This window comes from Penicillium digitatum, chromosome 6 (genome assembly GCF_016767815.1).
Source record: "Penicillium digitatum chromosome 6, complete sequence".
Taxonomy (NCBI): Eukaryota; Fungi; Ascomycota; class Eurotiomycetes; order Eurotiales; family Aspergillaceae; genus Penicillium; species Penicillium digitatum.
The window spans coordinates 53,440-72,705 of record NC_089389.1 but is presented as its reverse complement, the minus strand read 5'-3'; the positions used below and the strand labels follow the sequence as shown (position 1 = coordinate 72,705).

Genomic DNA, 19,266 nt, shown 5'->3' with positions numbered 1-19,266 from the left:
CGAACCTATTCTGTTCCAAATGAGACTGCGTTGCCGGTGACGATTTGTGAAGCAGCATTCGCAACATCCGCTGCTACCAGGTCCTTTGATTCGGTTTTGATCGACAGCCACCAATTTGTGGACGGTGCATTCGGTGCCAACAACCCAATCGAGGAAGTAGAAGAAGACGAAGCGACCGACAGATGGTGCGCTACGAGCCGAGAATCTAAAACCATTAATGAAATGTTTGGTGTCTGTTGGAACTGGCGAGCCTGCACAATCCCCCATAAATGACAATGTGATCAAATTTCTTTCAAAGAAATTTGTGCGCCTAAGGCATGATGACTCTCGCCTCGATGTGCATCGTTTAGTTCATCTTGCAACAAGAAAATGGCTACAGTCAATTGGTTCCCTGCGACAATGGCAGTCATATGTGTTGAATTGGTTAAATGCACGCTTTCCGGATATTGACATCATGCACGGAAGTCAATGGCGAGCTACAGTACCTCATGCCCTCTGGCTCCCCACTCTGACAAGAACAAGAGGATCCCACCCCCGAGACAGTCTATTTGTCACTCAAGGTAGCCACCTTTCAAATGAACGATGCGAGGATCAATGAAGCCGAGACTCTTTACGATGAAGTCGTTAATATTTCGGAGACAATGCCTGATCTTGAAAGCTCATATAGTATTTCTGCTTTTGCGGGATTTTTACAGATCTACATGGACCAGGGCAAGATGGCGAAAACGCTCCTATTGTGTGAGGAGATAATAGAGATCCAGAAACATCTTTATGGTTCGGGTACCTTCGAAGTGAACCGAGCATTTGCTCACTTAACGGCTTGCTACGTTGAAACCCTCGACTTCGAGAAGGCTCAAGCTCTTTATAAGGAAGTAATTCCACACTTTATCAAGGCATTTGACCTCACTCACGAGGAGACGGTGGATTTGATATCACGCCTGACAATAGCCTACTCTTCAATGGACAGCTCTCAGATGCGACAGAGTTATCTGAGCAGTTGTTGCAAATCACCAAAAGGACCGTCAGATTGGAAGATCTTCAAACATCTAGTGTAATGATTAGGATAGGCGGAATATACTTGGAGCGATAGCAGATGAAGAAAGCCGAAGCGTTGTGTAAGGAAGCACTTGAGATCGATAAACGCACACGTGAGCCTGAATATCCCAACACCATCTCAATAATGGGTTGGCTAGCTACTACATGGAAATACCAAGGACGAGACAAGATCGATGTAGCCTTGAAGGCTGAGTGTGTCGCTTTGAGTAGTCAAGTCAGTGGTTTTGATCATTCCTGGACACAACTTCTGCACTTACATCTGGAGGAATGGACGAATCTTAAGTAAGTGTCTCCCCAAGGAGCTGAAAATGATGATACATACATTTTCATCGCTGTCCAAGAACAATCCGCTCCTTCCTGTGCAATAATCTGCGTTTTGTTCGGTGAGGAGATAGCGGAGGGCCCTATCTCCGAAAGTCCAACTATTAGGTCGCTGGATCCCGTGGCCGGTAAAAATAGACCTCTTGCTCTGCGAAATCTAGGAAATCGTGAAGTGCATATCTGTAGAAAATAAGCTGCGACTGGTGCAGTTACGGTACTTGATGGCCAGAAAACCGGAAAAGAATTTGTGACAGGATCATCTCAACAACCCTTCCAATCATCTGTTTGAGGGCATACGTGATTTCAAGTTTAGGGTCTTTTCCCTTTGAACTTTGATGCATTTTGATCCTAGTCTAAATCCAATTAAATTAGTACATGGCTGAAGATAGCGAATAAGAAGCAAGCCATCACACATTTAGTTGATCCTTGCTATGCAGGGAAACCATTTGAGCAATCTTTGACCGTGCCCGCACCGAGTTAATTTTTCTTTTAGTCACCACATGCTAAAGAGTAATGGCCAATGAAAAACTAGTCGAAGCAGTGGAGTAAGCTCGACCTGTTGCAGAGCAGTTTGCTATGACCGCGTCTCCACCTAGAAGCCCTCGGATGAGACGATAAGTGGTCAGCCCATCCGAAATTTTGGCCTAACTGATAGGTTGGCATGCAGAATACCGGAACTCATCTTGATTTCCGCGAATTCCAATTCTGATTCAATGGAGATCTCCTTAATCAGTGAGACGAACACAGGAATCAATTAGCAGCAGTGACAATCAAATCTTGTCTATAGGTTCTAGAAATCCGTACAACCAGCTCACATAAACACCGACTCAAGCAATATCACATCCACCGTGGCCCGTGGTCCAGCCCAAATCAGATAACTCTGGCAATTTCCGAGATCCATGTGGGCCCAGAATTTCTTGCACGACAAGCGAGACAATTGAGCGAATTCCATGACTTGTGACCGGAAAGACGAGGAAGTACCCACAATAAATATGGAATTCCTGAAGCCAAGAGGCCCAAGTGAAGCTTGGGACTAACGCTACAAAGCTTAATGTGGGGTGCGCTTACCTGTTATGGCCTAGTACTAGTGAGATAAGATGAGGGCAACATCTGATTAGATCTGCCCTATTTGTTGTTTCTCGGTGGGTCAAGCGCCAGGCCTACAGCCCTGATGCTAGTGGAGGAAAGATTTTCACTGAGCAGAGGCCACGAAAACCCCCCGATTTCAGCATGTGGATCCTTGCACAGTGTGGTCTTTTATGTTCATTTTGGTCTCCCATCCGAACTGTGCCGACCTCCGGGATTTTAGTGATATAAGTGCCACCGGTGCCCCCATTATTTCCAATGCTGTGTTGAGTCCTTGTTGAATTTTAACTTGTTTTGACTATGGGCCTCCGTCTTTTGATCCGAAGGGCCCGCACGGTCTTCAGTCGCAAAGTAGCTTCTGACGCTGGAGGCTTAAATGACACACTCGCAGTGGATGAAACAACCGCCGAGGAAGGCAAGAGAGATCCTGCCGCCGATCCTGAAGCTCAGCAGCCGGAAGTGCCATCAGAAGACCTGCAGCATGGTGTCAGGGATATCGAGGCCATCACCATGACCTGGTCCAAGCGAACCTTGATTCTGGTTTTTCTCAAGTGAGCCCCTTTCCTGGGGTAAAATTGAATAGTTGCTAAAACAGTTTCTTCGCAGTATCTGGTTCCTGTACTTTGTCAACGCTTTCCAATCCTCCGTTTTCTCCAGCTTGAGCCCTTATGTCTCAAGTTCTTTTCAGGCCCACTCGCTGTCCGGTGTGCCTACTGCGCTTGCCGATGCTTTCTCAGCGGCAGTTTATATTCCTGTCGGAAAGATGATGGACACCTGGGGCCGTGCGGAGGGATTTCTGCTGATGACATGCTTCGCTACCCTGGGATTGATTCTCTTGGCCTCTTGCAACAGCTTTGCCATCTACTGCACTGCATACGTAAGAGCACCATCGAAGTCCACTATAGCGCCCCAGCAGGCATGCAACGCAAATGCTTACGCCTCATCTTAGGTATTTTATAACATCGGATTTAGTGGTATGGAATATGCCATTGATGTGATGACGGCCGACGCTTCCAAATTGAAGAACCGAGGCCTGGCTTTTGCCTTCACTTCTTCACCATACATTATTACCGCTTTTGCCGGACCGAAAGTAGCAGATGAGTTCTACTATCAGGTCAGCTGGCGATGGGGCTTGGGTTGCTGGGCCATTATCTTCCCTGTCGTGGCAGCGCCTTTGTACTTCATGCTGAAGATCAATCTTCGCAAAGCCGAAAGAGAAGGTCATCGGGTCCAGGAAAAGAGTAACCGCTCATTGTTGCAAAGTATTTGGTATTGGACCATGCAGTTTGACTGTGAGTGACCCCTTTCTCTATCATTTTGGTGCTGCACTTATTGCGTCGGTTGGAAATTATCGACACGACTTGCCAAATTCAACCATTTAGCTCTTTAAACAACGACTAATCTCGACCAGTGCCTGGCGTTGTCATGTTTACCGTTGGCCTGGTCCTCTTCGAAGTTCCTTTCGACATCGCGACTGACGCGCCTCACGGCTGGGCCTCGGGCTACATCATCGCCATGCTTGTGGTCGGGTTCTCGATGCTCTTTTTCTTTGCCATGTACGAAAAATGGGTGGCCCCCGTGCCTTTGCTCAACATCATCTTCCTCACCGACCGAACCGTCATCGGAGCCTGTCTTTTGGATGCCACTTACCAGCTATCTTACTACTGCTGGAACAATTACTATACATCCTTCCTCCAGGTGGTCACCGGCCTGACCATTGCCGAGGCAGGCTATGTCAATAACACATTTGATGTCGTGTCCGGTGTGTTACTTCTCATCGTCGGCTGGATTATCCGAAGGACTGGCCGTTTCAAGTGGCTGTTATACATCTCTGTTCCGCTTTACATCTTTTCCCAGGGATTGATGATCTATTTCCGCAAGCCTGGTATGGGGGTCGGATACCAGATCATGTGCCAGATTTTCATTTCCATCGGAGGCTCGATTTTTATTCTCGTCGAGCAGATTGCCATTTTGGCCGCAGTCGATCACCAACACGTTGCTGCTGCATTGGGTTTGTTGAACGTCGTTGGTACTATTGGCGATTCCGCCGGTTATACCATTTGCACGGCTATTTGGACCAATACCTTTCCCAAAGCTCTAGCAAAATACCTCCCCGAGTCAGCGATGTCAAACTTCGAGAATATTTACGAAGATATCACTGTGCAGACTAGCTATCCTATGGGAAGTGAAGTGCGACTGGCTATCCAGAAGGCCTACGGCTATGCTGAAGTCCGCATGCTTTCGACTGGTTTGGGTGTGATGGCTCTGGCTATTGTCTGGACTATCATGATGAAAGATATTGATCTCAAAAAAACTGCCCAGGTCAAGGGCACTGTCTTCTGAGAATCGACCGAAAAGATAGCTACGGTGTGCGGTTGGATATCTGACTGCGCGCATCATTCTTTTCATCCTCTTCCATGCTCACTGGGAGGATTCAATCATAGTAATAATCACTCTTTGTCTTCTATTTCCCACTTTAGATTTATCTGTTTTCTGTCAACTCCTTGTCTATCCGGGGAGCGCATGCGTCTTCAGTAGTCAATTGCCAGAGCTTAACGTTGACCCATCACTAGAAGCGGGTGAGGTGACGTTAGCCTGCTAGGATCTGAATTCAGGAATCGAGGATCAGATCTTAAGATAATTGCTTCTAAATGTACAAGTAGGATGGATCAATATCTACCTACCGTTCAGCTAAGTTACAGCTTTGGTGCCATTAAAACATTTCACGTAGGACATGTCTCTTGTTGTGACATTGATTCTTGCTACCCTATTTCATTCTCCAGTCATCCATTGCTTGGACTACCATCAAGGCTTCCTCGATATTATAATGGATCAGCGATCCCTTTTCTTGATAATTTTCTATCCATCGGAACAAAAAAACCGGATGGGCTCAAGTCAACTATCTTCCCAGTTCAGTCAGAAGAGGATCTACTGGGTGATCTGCAAAATCCATAGCCACCAAGGGTTGGGATCGTCCTTGGTGCAATGATCGTGTGGTTGTCCATCAAAATCGAGTTTTTATCCTCTAAGCGGAGCTCCAGGATCATCTCTGGTAACAACTCGGTTTTTAGAGGCTTTAACATTTTAGCCAAAGGATTCTGGGAACGGGTTCGGTCTATGCACAAGAAGTAAAACAAGTCAAATGTCTGCTTCTGATTGTCGTCATTTGATCCAGTCTGTTTGGTCGATTCAACCAGACTCTCCAGCGGTCTGCATTGGAACGAGCCTTGTTCATGTTAGTGGCCCCCTAATACCAAGTGGCTGGAGGTTCGCTCTAACCGCAAGCCCAAAGAGTCGAAAAATTCACAATCCGGGGCCCAAACACACCAAGACACCAGGGATTTGCAAAAAAGCTGGGCATGTATGGAGCAATTCCAATCATCACCGATCCCAAGCCACACATGTCCGATCACACTTTGTTCAACTAACTCTTTCGCAAAGGAGATCAGACAATTTGCAATGGCAGCCGAGGGGTCAAGAGCGCGTCAAGTGGAAGGCACTTGAATATGGCCCCAATTCTCATATCAGCGTGCTGAGCCGGTCACTGCTCACAGGTGCAAGCCTTGGCATTTTCTCTGCCAAGACTGCTGCGATATTACATGATCCGACACAAGAAATAGACCCATACGACATAGGGCCTTGCTTATGCCGATGATTCCCCAGACGGTGATTACTTGTAGGGGTTCCCTCTTGGTATATGCACCCCCCTCCCTGGATATTTACCTAATTGGGAATAAAGTATTGCTAATGCAGTTATGGCGAACAGATTGCCCAGCCCACATGGGAAGACCAAGTCATCCTCCTGGAACCCCTCATGGAGATTTACTAGATTGGGAGGAAAAAATGTCGGTATTACGGTCGCTGCTGGCACATTGTCCGGCACAAAAGACGATGTCAAGGTTCGATACTCTAGCCCGCTCAGACGTCACCTCGATTCATCCGGGTCGATGGGTGCACAAGCAGGAGCTCGACTAGTTATCCGGCACAGCATTCCTCGCTTGGGCACTGAACTCCTTGCAGATAAATATTCACCATAGCGCGTCTTTGACTCCAACTCCCTGCATTCCGAATACCGCTGGGGAGTGAATTAGCCAGCTGTGGACTGAACACAGCACCATGTTGTACAAATATCTTTCACTGCCATTTTTGGCATCATATGGTACCGCTGTCACCATTTCTGTTGCGAGATCCGGAGGAAATGCTACATCAGGTCTGCAATATGGTGCTATGGAAGAGGTGAATTGAGCTTCTTGTCTATTGCAGTGTTGTATCTAACTCGGGGTTCAGGAAATCAATCACTGTGCCGAGGGAGGCATATATGCCGAGTTGATCCGCAACAGAGCGTTCTGCGATAGTACACCAGCCGAGCGGCCATTTGCACATCCGGAGGCATATTATACATAGCGGAGACTGAGTGACGGATCTCATCAATCACCTAAGAGGAAGCAATTATTGTGGTCAGTAAGGCTTGCTCCGGGGCTCGCTGTCATCAAATGGCGAAGGAATTGTACTTTCCATTTATCAGGTATTCCACTCAAGGCCTCCCCCAGGCCTGAGTTCAGTGTATTCTGCGTGATTGTGGAGGTCACTGCGACGCCCCAAACGATTCCGAGGGAGCGGATGAGGTAGATAGTTGAAGCGGAGACGGTATGATCTGCACAGCATTGTTAGCAGGTTTGTTTGGCGAACGTCCTAGTCGCTCACAGATTCGGGTGTCGTGGCTGGAGGTATAGGACTAGGAATGAAGTGAAAACAGTCTTGCCGGTGTGGTCGAAGGCTGCGAGGAATGTGAACAAGATTCCTGGGTACACCATCCCCTGACCAAGGTTTGCGGGAATGACAAAGAGGATATCCTTCCATGCTAGGTCACTGAATCGAAGGAGCACGACGAGTAGGTTTCCGATGAACATTAGCGCTGCACCGACGCGCACAATGGAGGCCAGCATGCCCCAGCGTGACATTGTGATTCCCGCTGCAAGCCCACCGAGGGGAGTGAAGAGACAGGGGATCACCAATCGAGTGCCAGCCTTGCTGGGCGAGTCGAGGAGAATCACCTGGAACATGAGAGGCAGAGTAAAAAGGTACTTAATGCGCCGTGTTGGTAGTAACGCTCACAAGGCTAGCCGAACGGGTGGACCTTACTGCGTATGCTGCCATCCCCACACAGACGTTGGCAATCTGTGTGGAAATAGCAAGCTGTCCGTGTAGCATCTTCACTGGAATCAAAGGTGCGGCGGTGGTTTTCGCTTCAACGGCGAAAAACGCGACCAGCAAAATCACACTAGTGACCAACGGCAGAATTACCCACGGGTGAGTCCAAGGGAGGATGTTACCACCCAGGCTGAGTCCAACTAGCTGAGCCGAGAGAGCCAGAATGAGCAGACAAGCGTCCAGTGCATCAATTTGCTGCCACATTCCCTGCTTCCGCCCACCTGGGAAAGATTCAGTGTCGCGTGGTGGGAACTTCAAGACCAGATAGCCCATGATCAGAGAAAACAACGAAATTAGAATCTGCAGCAGGAAGTACCAACGCCATCCGATCGAGTCAACGATCGCACCTCCGACAGAAGCACCACAGATGGCTCCGAAACCGTACGAGACGTTCTGAATTGCTTGGTACATCCCGCGCTGGCGGAAGGGGACAAGATCCGAGTTGATAATTGTTGCTGGGATGCCTGTCGGTGATAGATTGGTGAATTGGAACTTCATTGACGTGCCCATAGCCATAAACCCTCCACCTCCGTTGCCTGCCAAGGCGCGCATGATGTTCAAAAACATTACATCACGGGCCACGGCAAACCCTAGACAACCTATCATGAAGGCGATGGTGGCCGTGAAGAAACCAGAGCGGCGACCGAGGATATCGGAGAACCGGCCATAGAGAGGCTGGAACGTTGTGCTCGTGATCAAGTACGAGGTGGTCAGCCATGAAGCAGTATTGGCAGAATTGAACTCTGAGCTAATCACAGTATAGGTCGAGGCAGTGATGGTGCCGTCAAACCCACCAAGAAATACATTGGCCATGGTTGCTGTTAAATTGAGACATGCGAACGGGGTCATCTTCTCCGCCTACCAAGCACGACATCGTATTCCACAAAGGCATACAAGCCTGTTAGCAACCCTTGAACGAGGATGTATGATGTGTGCCATTCTCTTCTTGTCGTCTCATCTTCGACATTTCTTCCAATCAAAAGAAGTCAAATAGATGAGACTTAGTGCAGAGTACCAAACTATAGTCCGTGTACCCTATCGAACAGATCCTGACCAGCATCATGGAAACTGATTGTCAGACCAGGACTTCTAATGAGACACCTTGAAACAATTGCCTGAGCTGTAGTGCTGTTGCCGCTCTTCGCAGTAGATTGTTTTCCTAACGGCAATGGCTTGGCCAATTGGAGCTATGAGGGAGCTGCGACTGAAGCACTCGCCATTGTGGCCGAGAAGAGCCTAATGGGGCACCGAGGTTTCTATTATGTGGAATGGTTATATCGAGATGGTTGCTTGGCGAGTTTAGTGCCGTTGCGGATGGATTTTAGGTCCCGCGGGTTTTCGGGTAAGGCTACACGCGAAGGGGTTTAACACGTCCTTTTCGCTGACTGGTCACTCAGCACTGTCGCTTGTTGGCTGAGATTGTCTCGGCTCTTAGTAGTGTCTTAGCTACGACTCGCGCTGCTCATACTCAGGAAGCAGTGCTCCACTGTGGTATTGCTATTTCGGGCCCTGAAGATCGCGGCTCCTGGAGATGGTTGATGATACAGGCATAGATAGTGGTTTGAAGCAGTCAAAGAATTTCTTCTTGAAAGGTCCCTGCACATTCTAGGCCTTTCCTCGCCCTTTTCTTCCTTTTGGTTCTGAACCTGAAGAGCGGGCAGAATCTAGAAAAGGCTTACTAAATGGACCGCGGAACTACCGAAACGACCACGGAAAAGACTACCAAATGGCATGACAAGCGTCATGAGCCGACTATTCTTCCAGGTTGACATCATGCTTTCCTTTACCGGACCGTTTGAGATCCGGATGTCCTAGATATAGGGTTTTTGTTCCTTTTTCGTGTGTTCAAATAGACTCTCGGAATGTCAGAATACCGAGCCAACTGCGTCTGATATATTGGCCGAATCCGAGATCCGTTTACCGAAAAGGGAAGTTGCTACAAGGTGGGGTGGGGGTGGGAGAAGGGTAGGATGCTACCCAGCCAATCAAGAGGCCAGAAAACACCTTAATCTATAGGTTAGGTGCAGTCTTATACTCTCTTAATGCAATGTTACATTCACGTCAAAGATTCAGATATTCAGACATTCGGAAATCCCAACGTTCAAAATAGTGAAAGGTTCAGCTGAGAATGAGACATCCGTAGGACACCAAAATCCCCAGTGACCTTTTCGGAAAGAGCTATGACGGACCATGGATGATGCCGTTCTTTCCTCTTTCCTGTTAAAGCTTCTCGGATCGGTCACTTTCCGCTTACCGTTCTGTATCTGAAGTTCTGACCTTCTCTTACCCTCTTACATTCCCTCCTTTCTCTCACTTGTCACGTCTCACCTTTTTGTTTTCTTCGATCAACTCTCTCGTTTACCTCCCTATACCATCTTTCTTTCATGGATTCGTATCTTCTCCCTTCATTAGGCTTCTCGTCGACTCTACTCATGCCAGATCGGATGGGAAACATGCCTGCCAATGCTGCAGTTGATGCCCCAGGCTCGGAGACCCCAATATCTGAGCCCGGGGATGATCGCGACAGACAAATCACCAATCTTGCACAATCCCTCTCAAGAATCTCACAACAGAGCAGTGTTAATACCAGTCAAGCTGTAGAGGGTGTCAACGCCTTCCTCGACTCCAGTGACCCTGAGCTAGATCCCAAAAGTGACCAGTTTAAGTCGCGCAAATGGGTGAAGAACATCATCCAGATGACGTCTCGCGATCCAGACCGGTACCCGCGTCGTACAACAGGAGTCTCCTTCCGTAACCTCAACGTATTCGGATACGGCACTGCGGCTGACTATCAGACGGACTTTGCCAACTTCTGGCTCAAAGGCGCAGGGCGGTTCCGCAGCCTCCTTGGCTTGCAGAAGAAAGTACGCATTGAAATCCTGCGGGATTTCGAAGGCATGGTTCATAGTGGTGAGATGATAGTTGTGCTGGGTCGCCCGGGAAGGTACGAGAATCAAGCTCTCTCCCCCTGAAAGATTAATCATCACTAACGACCACTAGCGGATGCTCTACCTTCCTTAAAACTATCGCTGGAGAGACGCATGGCCTCTACCTCGACAAGGATAAAGGGTCCGAGGTTCAATATGAAGGCTTGTCCTGGGACGACATGCACAGCCGTTTCCGCGGCGAGGTTATCTACCAAGCTGAAACAGAAACTCATTTCCCCCAGCTAACCGTCGGCGATACACTGCTGTTTGCTGCTCACGCTCGAGCACCGAGCAACCGACTTCCCGGTGTCACACGCGACCAGTATGCGATTCATATGCGCGATGTGGTAGTGACGATGCTTGGCTTGACCCATACTGTGAATACCAAGGTGGGCAATGAGTTCATTCGAGGTATATCCGGTGGGGAACGAAAGCGGGTCAGTATCGCCGAAACCATTCTGTGTCGATGTCCTTTGCAGTGTTGGGACAACAGCACTCGTGGACTTGATAGCTCCACTGCGCTAGAATTTGTCAAGAACATCCGCCTGTCCACTGACTATAGTGGATCCACCGCCTTGGTCGCAATCTATCAAGCGAGTCAGTCCATCTACGACCTGTTTGACAAGGCACTTGTTCTCTATGAAGGCCGTCAGATCTATTTCGGTAGCGCGCCCAATGCACGACTCTTCTTCATCAAGATGGGATTCCACTGCCCAGAGAGGCAAACCACAGCGGACTTCCTTACTTCTCTCACCAGCCCTTCGGAACGCCTGGTTCGCCCCGGATTTGAAGAGTCCGTTCCTCGCACCCCCGATGAGTTCGCAGCCCGCTGGAAGGAAAGCCCCGAGCGTAAGCAACTTCTAGCGGAGATTGCAGCAAACACCGCCGAAAATACCACCGGAGAAACAAAATTTGACCAGTTCAGTCGCTCCCGCGCAGCTGACAAACCCTGGTTCACTCGCGCAGCCTCCCCATACACACTCTCGTTCCTGATGCAAACCCGCCTGTGTCTTTGGCGAGGGTGGTTGCGGCTCAAGGCAGACTTGGCTATGACACTTGCCACGCTCATTGGAAATGTAGGCATGTCTTTGATTATTTCCAGTCTCTTCTACGACACACCGAACAACACCGACAGCTTCTACAAGCGTGGATGCCTACTTTTCTTTGCCATAATGATCAGTGGGTTCTCCAGCTCCCTGGAAATCATGATCATGTGGCAGCAACGGCCGATTGTGGAAAAGCATCGCAAGTACGCACTATATCATCCCTCGGCGGAAGCTATTAGTGCATACATTGTGGAACTTCCATCGAAGATCTTGCTCGCAGTTGTCTTCAATTTGATCATCTATTTTCTACCCCATCTTCGACGCACTCCGGGCCATTTCTTCATTTTTTTCCTCTTTTCGGCAATGACGACCCTTGTGATGTCCAATATCTTCCGGTTTATCGGCGCAATCTCTCGGTCTGTGGCCCAGGCCATGCCTCCTGCTTCGGTCTTCATGCTTATCCTGGTCATTTACACCGGGTTTACCATTCCAGTCCGAGATATGCACCCTTGGTTCCGATGGCTCAACTATGTGAACCCGATTGCTGTAAATGATGATTGAATTTTTGCCCGGCCAGACAAGAATTTGCTAACACGAGATAGTACGCCTTTGAGGCTCTGATGATCAATGAGTTCGGCGGACGATCCTTCCCTTGTTCGAACTTTGTGCCGGGTGGCGTGGAAATTTATAAGGACGTACCTCTCAGCTCCAAAATCTGTTCCCAGAAAGGTGCTGTTGCAGGTCAAGATTTCATCAATGGAGAGACATACATCAACACAGCTTACCGATACTATAGCCCACATCTGTGGCGAAATTTCGGAATTCTCTGCGCTTTCTTCGTCGCCTTTTTTGGGCTGTACATCTTCTGCAGCGAGTTAATCCGAGCTAAACCATCCAAGGGTGAGGTTCTAGTGTTCCCACGTGGCAAGATGCCTGCTTGTGCCAAGAACACTCGAAAAGACGATCCAGAGGAGATTGTTGCATCAGAGAAAGGTGCAGTTGCTAGTGAACCTCAGGACACAACTGCAGCAATTGTTCGCCAGACTTCGGTTTTCCACTGGGAGAACGTGTCTTATAAGATCAAGATCAAAGGGACTCATCGATTAATCTTGGACAGGGTAGATGGCTGGGTCAAGCCCGGCACTTTAACGGCCTTGATGGGTGTCACTGGTGCAGGAAAAACAACCTTGCTCGATGTGTTGGCTGATCGTGCCACTATTGGCATCGTCACCGGTGAGATGCTTATTGATGGCCGGCTACGCGACGATTCTTTCCAGCGGAAGACGGGTTACGTGCAGCAACAGGATCTACATCTGGAGACTAGCACAGTTCGTGAAGCTCTGGTTTTCAGCGCTCTTCTACGCCAGCCTGCCAACATTTCGCGCCAGGAAAAAATTGCATACGTTGAAGAGGTCATTCATATGCTTGGCATGGAAGAATACGCAGATGCCGTGGTAGGCGTTGTTGGTGAGGGCCTCAATGTGGAGCAGCGCAAGCGATTGACTATCGGTGTGGAATTAGCAGCCAAGCCAGATTTGCTGCTGTTCTTTGATGAACCCACTTCGGGTCTGGATAGTCAAACCGCTTGGTCAATCTGTACCCTGATGCGTAACTTGGCCAACCACGGTCAAGCTGTACTGTGTACCATTCACCAACCTTCGGCAATGCTGATGCAGCAGTTCGACCGCCTATTGTTTCTTGCTAAAGGAGGACGCACTGTTTACTTTGGGGACCTCGGCCCAAACATGGAAACGTTGATCAAATACTTTGAAAGCAAAGGGTCGCCCAAGTGTCCACCAAACGCAAACCCGGCCGAATGGATGCTGGATGTCATTGGTGCTGCGCCGGGATCCCATGCAGATAGAGATTGGGCTGAACAATGGACCAACAGTCCCGAGTGCGCAGAAGTTCACACAACGTTGGCTGGAATGAAACAAGATTTGTCTAAAAGCGCCGTACCCCTGCAGCCTGCAGGGTTTGGTGAATTCGCTATGCCAATCTGGCATCAGTTCCTCATTTGTACTCAACGTACTTTTCAGCAATACTGGAGATCTCCGTCATATCTGTACGCCAAGGTTCTCACCTGTACTGCTCCGGTAACGTATCTCCCTTCCCTTTAGTTGGTTAAACTGACACTTATAGCCACTGTTCCTCGGATTTACCTTCTGGCACATGCCTACCAGCCTTCAAGGGCTGCAGAATCAAATGTTTGCAATATTCATGCTCCTCGTCATCTTCCCGGGTCTAGTCCAGCAGATGATGCCATCCTTTGTCACGCAGCGTGCTTTGTATGAGGTACGCGAACGGCCTTCGAAGGCTTACTCGTGGAAGGCATTCATGATGGCCAGTATCCTCGTGGAGCTGACATGGAGCATCGTGATGTCGGTGCCAATATTTTTCTGCTGGTATTACCCAATCGGGTTTTATCGCAATGCAGAGCCCACAAACGCCGTCATCGAACGAAGCGGCATCATGTACTTACTCGTCTTACAGTTCATGATGTTCACGTCGACTTTTAGCTCAATGATAATTGCGGGAATTGAAGAGCCCGACACTGGCAGCAACATTGCCCAGTTCATGTTCTCGCTTTGCTTGGTCTTTAACGGGTACGTCATCTGCGGCTGTTTGGTTTTTTTTTTTAAATTGGCAACGGTGCTGACTGGACTTGAAGCGTACTCGCAAATTCTTCCGACATGCCTCACTTCTGGATCTTCATGAATCGGGTCTCACCATTTACCTACTTTGTGTCCTCCGTGCTCTCCACAGGTCTGACTGGGACTTCGGTGAAATGTTCTAGTATTGAGTGGCTCACCGTCTCACCTCCAGAAGGGCAGAGTTGCGGCAGTTATCTGGACCCTTACATCAAAGCTGTGAACGGCACAATGCTGAATCCTGAAGCGTTGGTGGATTGCAAGATCTGCCCAATGTCGAGAACGGACCAGTTCCTCAAAAGTCTCAACATGTCGTACTCGGATGTTGGGCGCAATATCGGGTTGCTGTTCGCCTATGTGGGGTTCAACATTGTCGCCGCACTCTTCCTGTATTGGCTTTGCCGCGTCCCTAAGCATTTGTGGCGCAAGTCAAACCAGGCCTGAATCGGTCATATTCTTTCTTTTTTTTTTCTCGAGTTGGGGGGGAGGGGGGTGAAGGTTGCTTGTTGCAGCCGATTTTTTCCCAAGAGATTCTGTGCGTTTCTCCTCGGGGTTCATCGGAACTACTCTCTTGCTTTGTTGATCCCGGCACAGAGTGTTATCTTGTCAAATGTATCTCAAACATGTAGCTTAAGTGAATGTTGTATTATTTTCGTAACTCTTTGCACTTCTATATAATCAGTGTGGGTGAGAAATCGATCTGTTCCCTTTGGGCTGCTCTCGATGGCGAAAGCGCTAGTATTTTTGTGGCGCAATACCATCGAGGTCCATAGCCGGGCTGTGAGGTGGACACGATAATCGAGAATAAAGTCAGGTTTCTTGCCGCTCAAGATTGGGAACTCTGCTTCTGAAAATTTCAGGGATGGGTTCTGTGGAGACAATGGTTGTTGGGGAAACAATTCACCAACCGAGTGCCGTTCAAGGAAGCCTGGACTTAATGCCCTTTTGTGACCAGTCGGGGTGGCTCCTCGTGAGGATCGACGGCCCACGACTCATCACCAAATGGTCGAATCCCAGGTTTTCTCTAAGACGCGAGCGGATTGTACTTGGGGACAGCACCTAGAAAGGGGCATCGGACACAATTATGAAAATGGGATAATCATACAAACGCTTATTGGCGATGTGGTTGAAGTTTACCTCGCAGAAGGGTTGATGAAAGTTATGCTTCAAGCACCCTTAAGGGTAGGAGATATTCTACATCGATTGTCACAGCATGCCCTATTCAATTTCAAGCAGCACAACAATACTTGCAAGGCACTCAAATTTGTTCCAAGACAACTATGTCACATAACAAGACACGGATAAGATGGACTAGTGACATATTCTCAGACAATTCCGAAGATATAGGTAGCCAGGTTCACAGATGGAGGGGTCTCAGGAGAGTAGATCACATTCGATTGCTGGCCCCATTGTGGATTGTTGACAGAATCAATCCAGCCTTCCGGTTCAATCGCTAGACAACCATATTTCTCCACAAATCTAGCGGCGTTCGCATTGTCCGAATTTCGCTCCCCCTGCGAAGGCTTCACGGGAATCGTTCCATCCATGTTCAAACAGGTGAAAACCTGCAAAGCAGGCTGGTTTGTTGCAACCTCCATGCTAATTCCTGTGGTGCTGGAGTTCAATCGGAGAGCAGGAATAAGTGAGTCGGGAGCAGAGGATGTCAGGTCACGATCAATGATAAAGCAGTTGTCGTATCCCACATCACTGCCGACAAGACCTTGGGTATATTGAATGTCATGGCCGATAATTTTGCCAGTCACAAAGTCCAACGATTGATGATTGGTGTCATCGACGGTAGAGATGGCGCCATTGGGGACTTGAAGACTATCCGTGGCGATGAACCGTTCAGACAGAGGCAGTTGTAGCCATGTATCATTGAGGATAGTTGGCTCCTTGAAACCATTCAGGTTCCAGTAGATGTGATTGGAGAGCATGATAGGAGTGGAGTGAGTGAGAGCCTGTGAAACCAACTTGGTCGTCAGCCGGGGACGTCCCTGTGGGTTCTCTGCTGTGATCTTGGTGTCGACACTGTATGTAGCCTGCGTAATGACGTCTCCTGGGAAGCCTTGAAATGCAGCGTCGTAAAGCTGGAAGGTAACAGAGGAAGGTGAGGATGCAAGCACAGTCCAGTTCCGCTGATCGTAACCAAGGTCTCCACCATGCAGCGTATACAATCCACCTTGGTTCTTGGGAATGTGGTACTCGGTTCCATCCAGGGTAAAAGTACCATTCTTGACACGGTTGGCAATCCGGCCAAGGACAGCACCGAAATAGGTATGACTTGTCTGAGTATCTTCTCGATACCGACGCGGATCGTCGTAGCCGACGACAATGTCTTGTCCAGTGCCATCCCTGTCCGGGACTAGGAGGGAGATCAATAGCGCCCCATATGGAATGAACTGGGCTGTGATGTTACCGGCGGAGATTGTGAAGACCTTAAAGGGATCTACGGAGCGTTCCGTGGGATATGACTGGCCGACAGCGATAGGAACAAACCCACAAATTGCAATGAGTTGCTTACGATACATATTGCAATTTGATGAGATGTTGTGGCACACGTAAAAGCAAATGCAAGCATGTTAGAATAACAGGTCTAGGAACGCCTTTTAAATCAAGTAGATGGACAGACCCACATTATCGCAGTGTATGTATACAGCATAAATCGGTCATTACGGACCCGGACGGAAGAGAAAGGATTAGAGACACGGTGTCGGCATGCCGAGTGTATTCTCTCTCTTCCGGTTTCACATCCCATTTCCTCAATGTCAGCTTCAGTTTCACCGAGGTTATACCTTTACTTTCCGTGCTTGGCATCATTCCAAAGGATGTTCAGACATTCTCTGGAGTCTTTTCGGAGGTATCATCGATGGGAAGTAGTAATCTGATCGCCGTTCTTGTTTCTCCCTCCTCAAGGCCTTCCAAATTCCCGCTAAGGACTTGCCCAGGTGTAGATGTTGAGTTGCCTAATCAGGAAGGCTTACCATTCCTAAAACACCTCTCGGATAGCCAAGGATCCCCTCTACAGCGCTGTATTCTCTACTAGGGCCCTATTGTGGTTGGACTTTGGGGGAATTTCTGGACTTGTGTTTCTATTCGGTCTCTCCAGGGCGATGGCAAAAGTTGGAAATGCGGAACTGTTGCGCCAATCTCTTGCATGCATCCACAACCTCCTAGACAAACTCACAAAAGCCGGCTATGGGGTTTCTGTCATTTTCGTTCTTGCTGAAATTTCGCCATATCCGGTTGATCTCGCCCTCTGTTCCAGATCTTATGACTATTCGCCACCCTTGTACTCCGTACGTCTTTTACAGAACTGATCGGCGTTTCCCACTTGAGTGTGGTAAGTTCATAGTTCATCTCTGCCGTGAGGTACTGAATTTGACAAGAACAATGTTAGGGAAAGTTGGCACATCCCTGTCTGATGCCAATAATCGAAATTTCCGCGCAAATTATGACTCATGGGGAAATGCGATCAAATTCACTTCAGTGACAGAGATTGAAAGTCGGCTGGCAATCTACTGTAGACCTCTGCCGCATATCTGTGGCAAAGCTGTTGTATGATATGATTTTCCCAGGAAGAAAGGCCACGAGGGCCTAGGATTCGGATGAACACTTTTGAACTAATTGCCAGCACTCTTCCTGTTTGGAACAAACTATGCACCGCTTACAGCCCTCTGTTCTAGCTAGAATGTCAGTTAAGAAGATATCCACCATGGTCTTTGAACGTCAGTATTAAACGGTGGGCCGGGATAAAAATTCAATGAAAGATCAGCTTATTAGATGAGGATTGACCTAGAGCCACTCTAGATAAGCTCCAGTTGGTTCTATTGAAGAGAATTTTACCCTGCAGAGATTGAATTTGAAAAAGCAAGTTCGATGGACCAGTTGCAAGACTCTGCAGTTGAAAATGGTGGAATCCATCCACGCAGGATTTAATTCTCATAGAACACCAAACCACGCCCTAATATTACCCAATATAATTTGGTCCGTCAATACTCCCATTTGTAGAGATGAGAACTGAAAACATTCAACCATCTATAACCGCAACCATCGGGTTGGGGGATGCCCCCGCTTATCGACGCGGAACAAACAACCTCCTTCTCCAATCCCCGCGAACTCCGTGCACTTACATAGGGTAATCTCAGCAACCCTCAATGATACAACCTGTCTACGCGATTGATCGGAAGATATCGAAGTATACAAATAGTGCTCTCGGCCCCTTGCGTCTCCAGCCAAACTGTCCGCACCAGCGCTACACTCACCATGTAACTCCCATCGGCTCCAGGAATCCCACAGCAACTAATATGGCTTCCAATACTAGGGGCCTCTTCTCCCTGATTATTATCAACAAAGCTGGTGGTCTTATCTACCAGCGCGAATTCCAGGCTGGCCTGCGCAACCTCTCGACAAATGACTACCTCGTCCTCGCCGGCACTTTTCACGGGTAAGCGGCCAAGACCACTTCCCTCCTGGAATACCCATTTGACTTGAATTCGACAGTGTTCATGCAATTACACGCTCGATCACGCCGAAAATCCCCATCTCCCAACCAGCTCCCTCCCCCGCTATCTCTTCAACGGGCACGGCGACTCCCGCGACGTCCGGTTACTCCTACCCAAACCCCGGTGTACCAGTCTCCGGCCTGGATTACCTCGAGACGGACAAGTTTCGATTGACCTGTTTCCAGACCCTGACGGGCACAAAATTCTTGTTATTCACGGATCCCTTGACCGGCAGCGTGGACACAATCATCCAGAAAATCTACGAGCTCTATGCGGACTATGTGATGAAGAATCCATTTTATCAGATTGAGATGCCGGTGCGATGCGAAGCATTCGATCGGCATCTAGGGGCGTGGTTGAGGGGAAGAGCCTAACTTTGACCAGCAATGGGACCACGCAGAAAGGGGAGAGACATCATGACTTTACGAACTAGATACGTTTTGTTACTGTACTTGTATCCGGA

At 48.7% G+C, this 19,266-nt stretch overlaps 6 protein-coding genes across 6 annotated transcripts; 4 read left to right on the top strand and 2 right to left on the bottom strand.

The window, feature by feature from the left end:
* Positions 1–2,763: 2,763 nt before the first annotated feature.
* On the top strand, positions 2,764–4,806 carry Pdw03_5079 (Major facilitator superfamily domain, general substrate transporter; the record flags this gene model as incomplete). The annotated part of the gene is made up of 4 exons (XM_014683739.1): positions 2,764–3,014; positions 3,070–3,340; positions 3,413–3,755; positions 3,875–4,806. The coding sequence occupies 4 exons, from the start codon at positions 2,764–2,766 to the stop codon at positions 4,804–4,806; spliced, it is 1,797 nt and encodes a 598-aa protein (XP_014539225.1).
* A 1,773-nt stretch (positions 4,807–6,579) lies between these two features.
* Positions 6,580–6,867, top strand: Pdw03_5078 (Galactose-binding domain-like; the record flags this gene model as incomplete). Its single annotated transcript, XM_066100940.1, has 2 exons — positions 6,580–6,699; positions 6,751–6,867. 2 exons carry the CDS (start codon positions 6,580–6,582, stop codon positions 6,865–6,867), a joined length of 237 nt encoding a protein of 78 aa, XP_065957880.1.
* A 117-nt stretch (positions 6,868–6,984) lies between these two features.
* Pdw03_5077 (MFS drug transporter, putative) lies at positions 6,985–8,487 on the bottom strand (the record flags this gene model as incomplete). Its single annotated transcript, XM_066100939.1, has 3 exons — positions 6,985–7,117; positions 7,168–7,517; positions 7,579–8,487. The coding sequence occupies 3 exons, from the start codon at positions 8,485–8,487 to the stop codon at positions 6,985–6,987; spliced, it is 1,392 nt and encodes a 463-aa protein (XP_065957879.1).
* Positions 8,488–10,106: 1,619 nt separating this feature from the next.
* On the top strand, positions 10,107–14,742 carry Pdw03_5076 (ABC multidrug transporter, putative; the record flags this gene model as incomplete). Its single annotated transcript, XM_014683741.2, has 5 exons — positions 10,107–10,618; positions 10,675–12,193; positions 12,250–13,743; positions 13,790–14,253; positions 14,319–14,742. The coding sequence occupies 5 exons, from the start codon at positions 10,107–10,109 to the stop codon at positions 14,740–14,742; spliced, it is 4,413 nt and encodes a 1,470-aa protein (XP_014539227.2).
* An 881-nt stretch (positions 14,743–15,623) lies between these two features.
* Pdw03_5075 (Aldose 1-epimerase, putative) lies at positions 15,624–16,829 on the bottom strand (the record flags this gene model as incomplete). The annotated part of the gene is made up of 1 exon (XM_014683742.1): positions 15,624–16,829. The coding sequence occupies one exon, from the start codon at positions 16,827–16,829 to the stop codon at positions 15,624–15,626; it is 1,206 nt and encodes a 401-aa protein (XP_014539228.1).
* Positions 16,830–17,571: 742 nt separating this feature from the next.
* On the top strand, positions 17,572–19,177 carry Pdw03_5074 (Sybindin-like family protein; the record flags this gene model as incomplete). The annotated part of the gene is made up of 6 exons (XM_014683743.2): positions 17,572–17,641; positions 17,699–17,856; positions 17,933–18,026; positions 18,509–18,566; positions 18,623–18,745; positions 18,802–19,177. 6 exons carry the CDS (start codon positions 17,572–17,574, stop codon positions 19,175–19,177), a joined length of 879 nt encoding a protein of 292 aa, XP_014539229.2.
* Between the last annotated feature and the right edge of the window lie 89 nt (positions 19,178–19,266).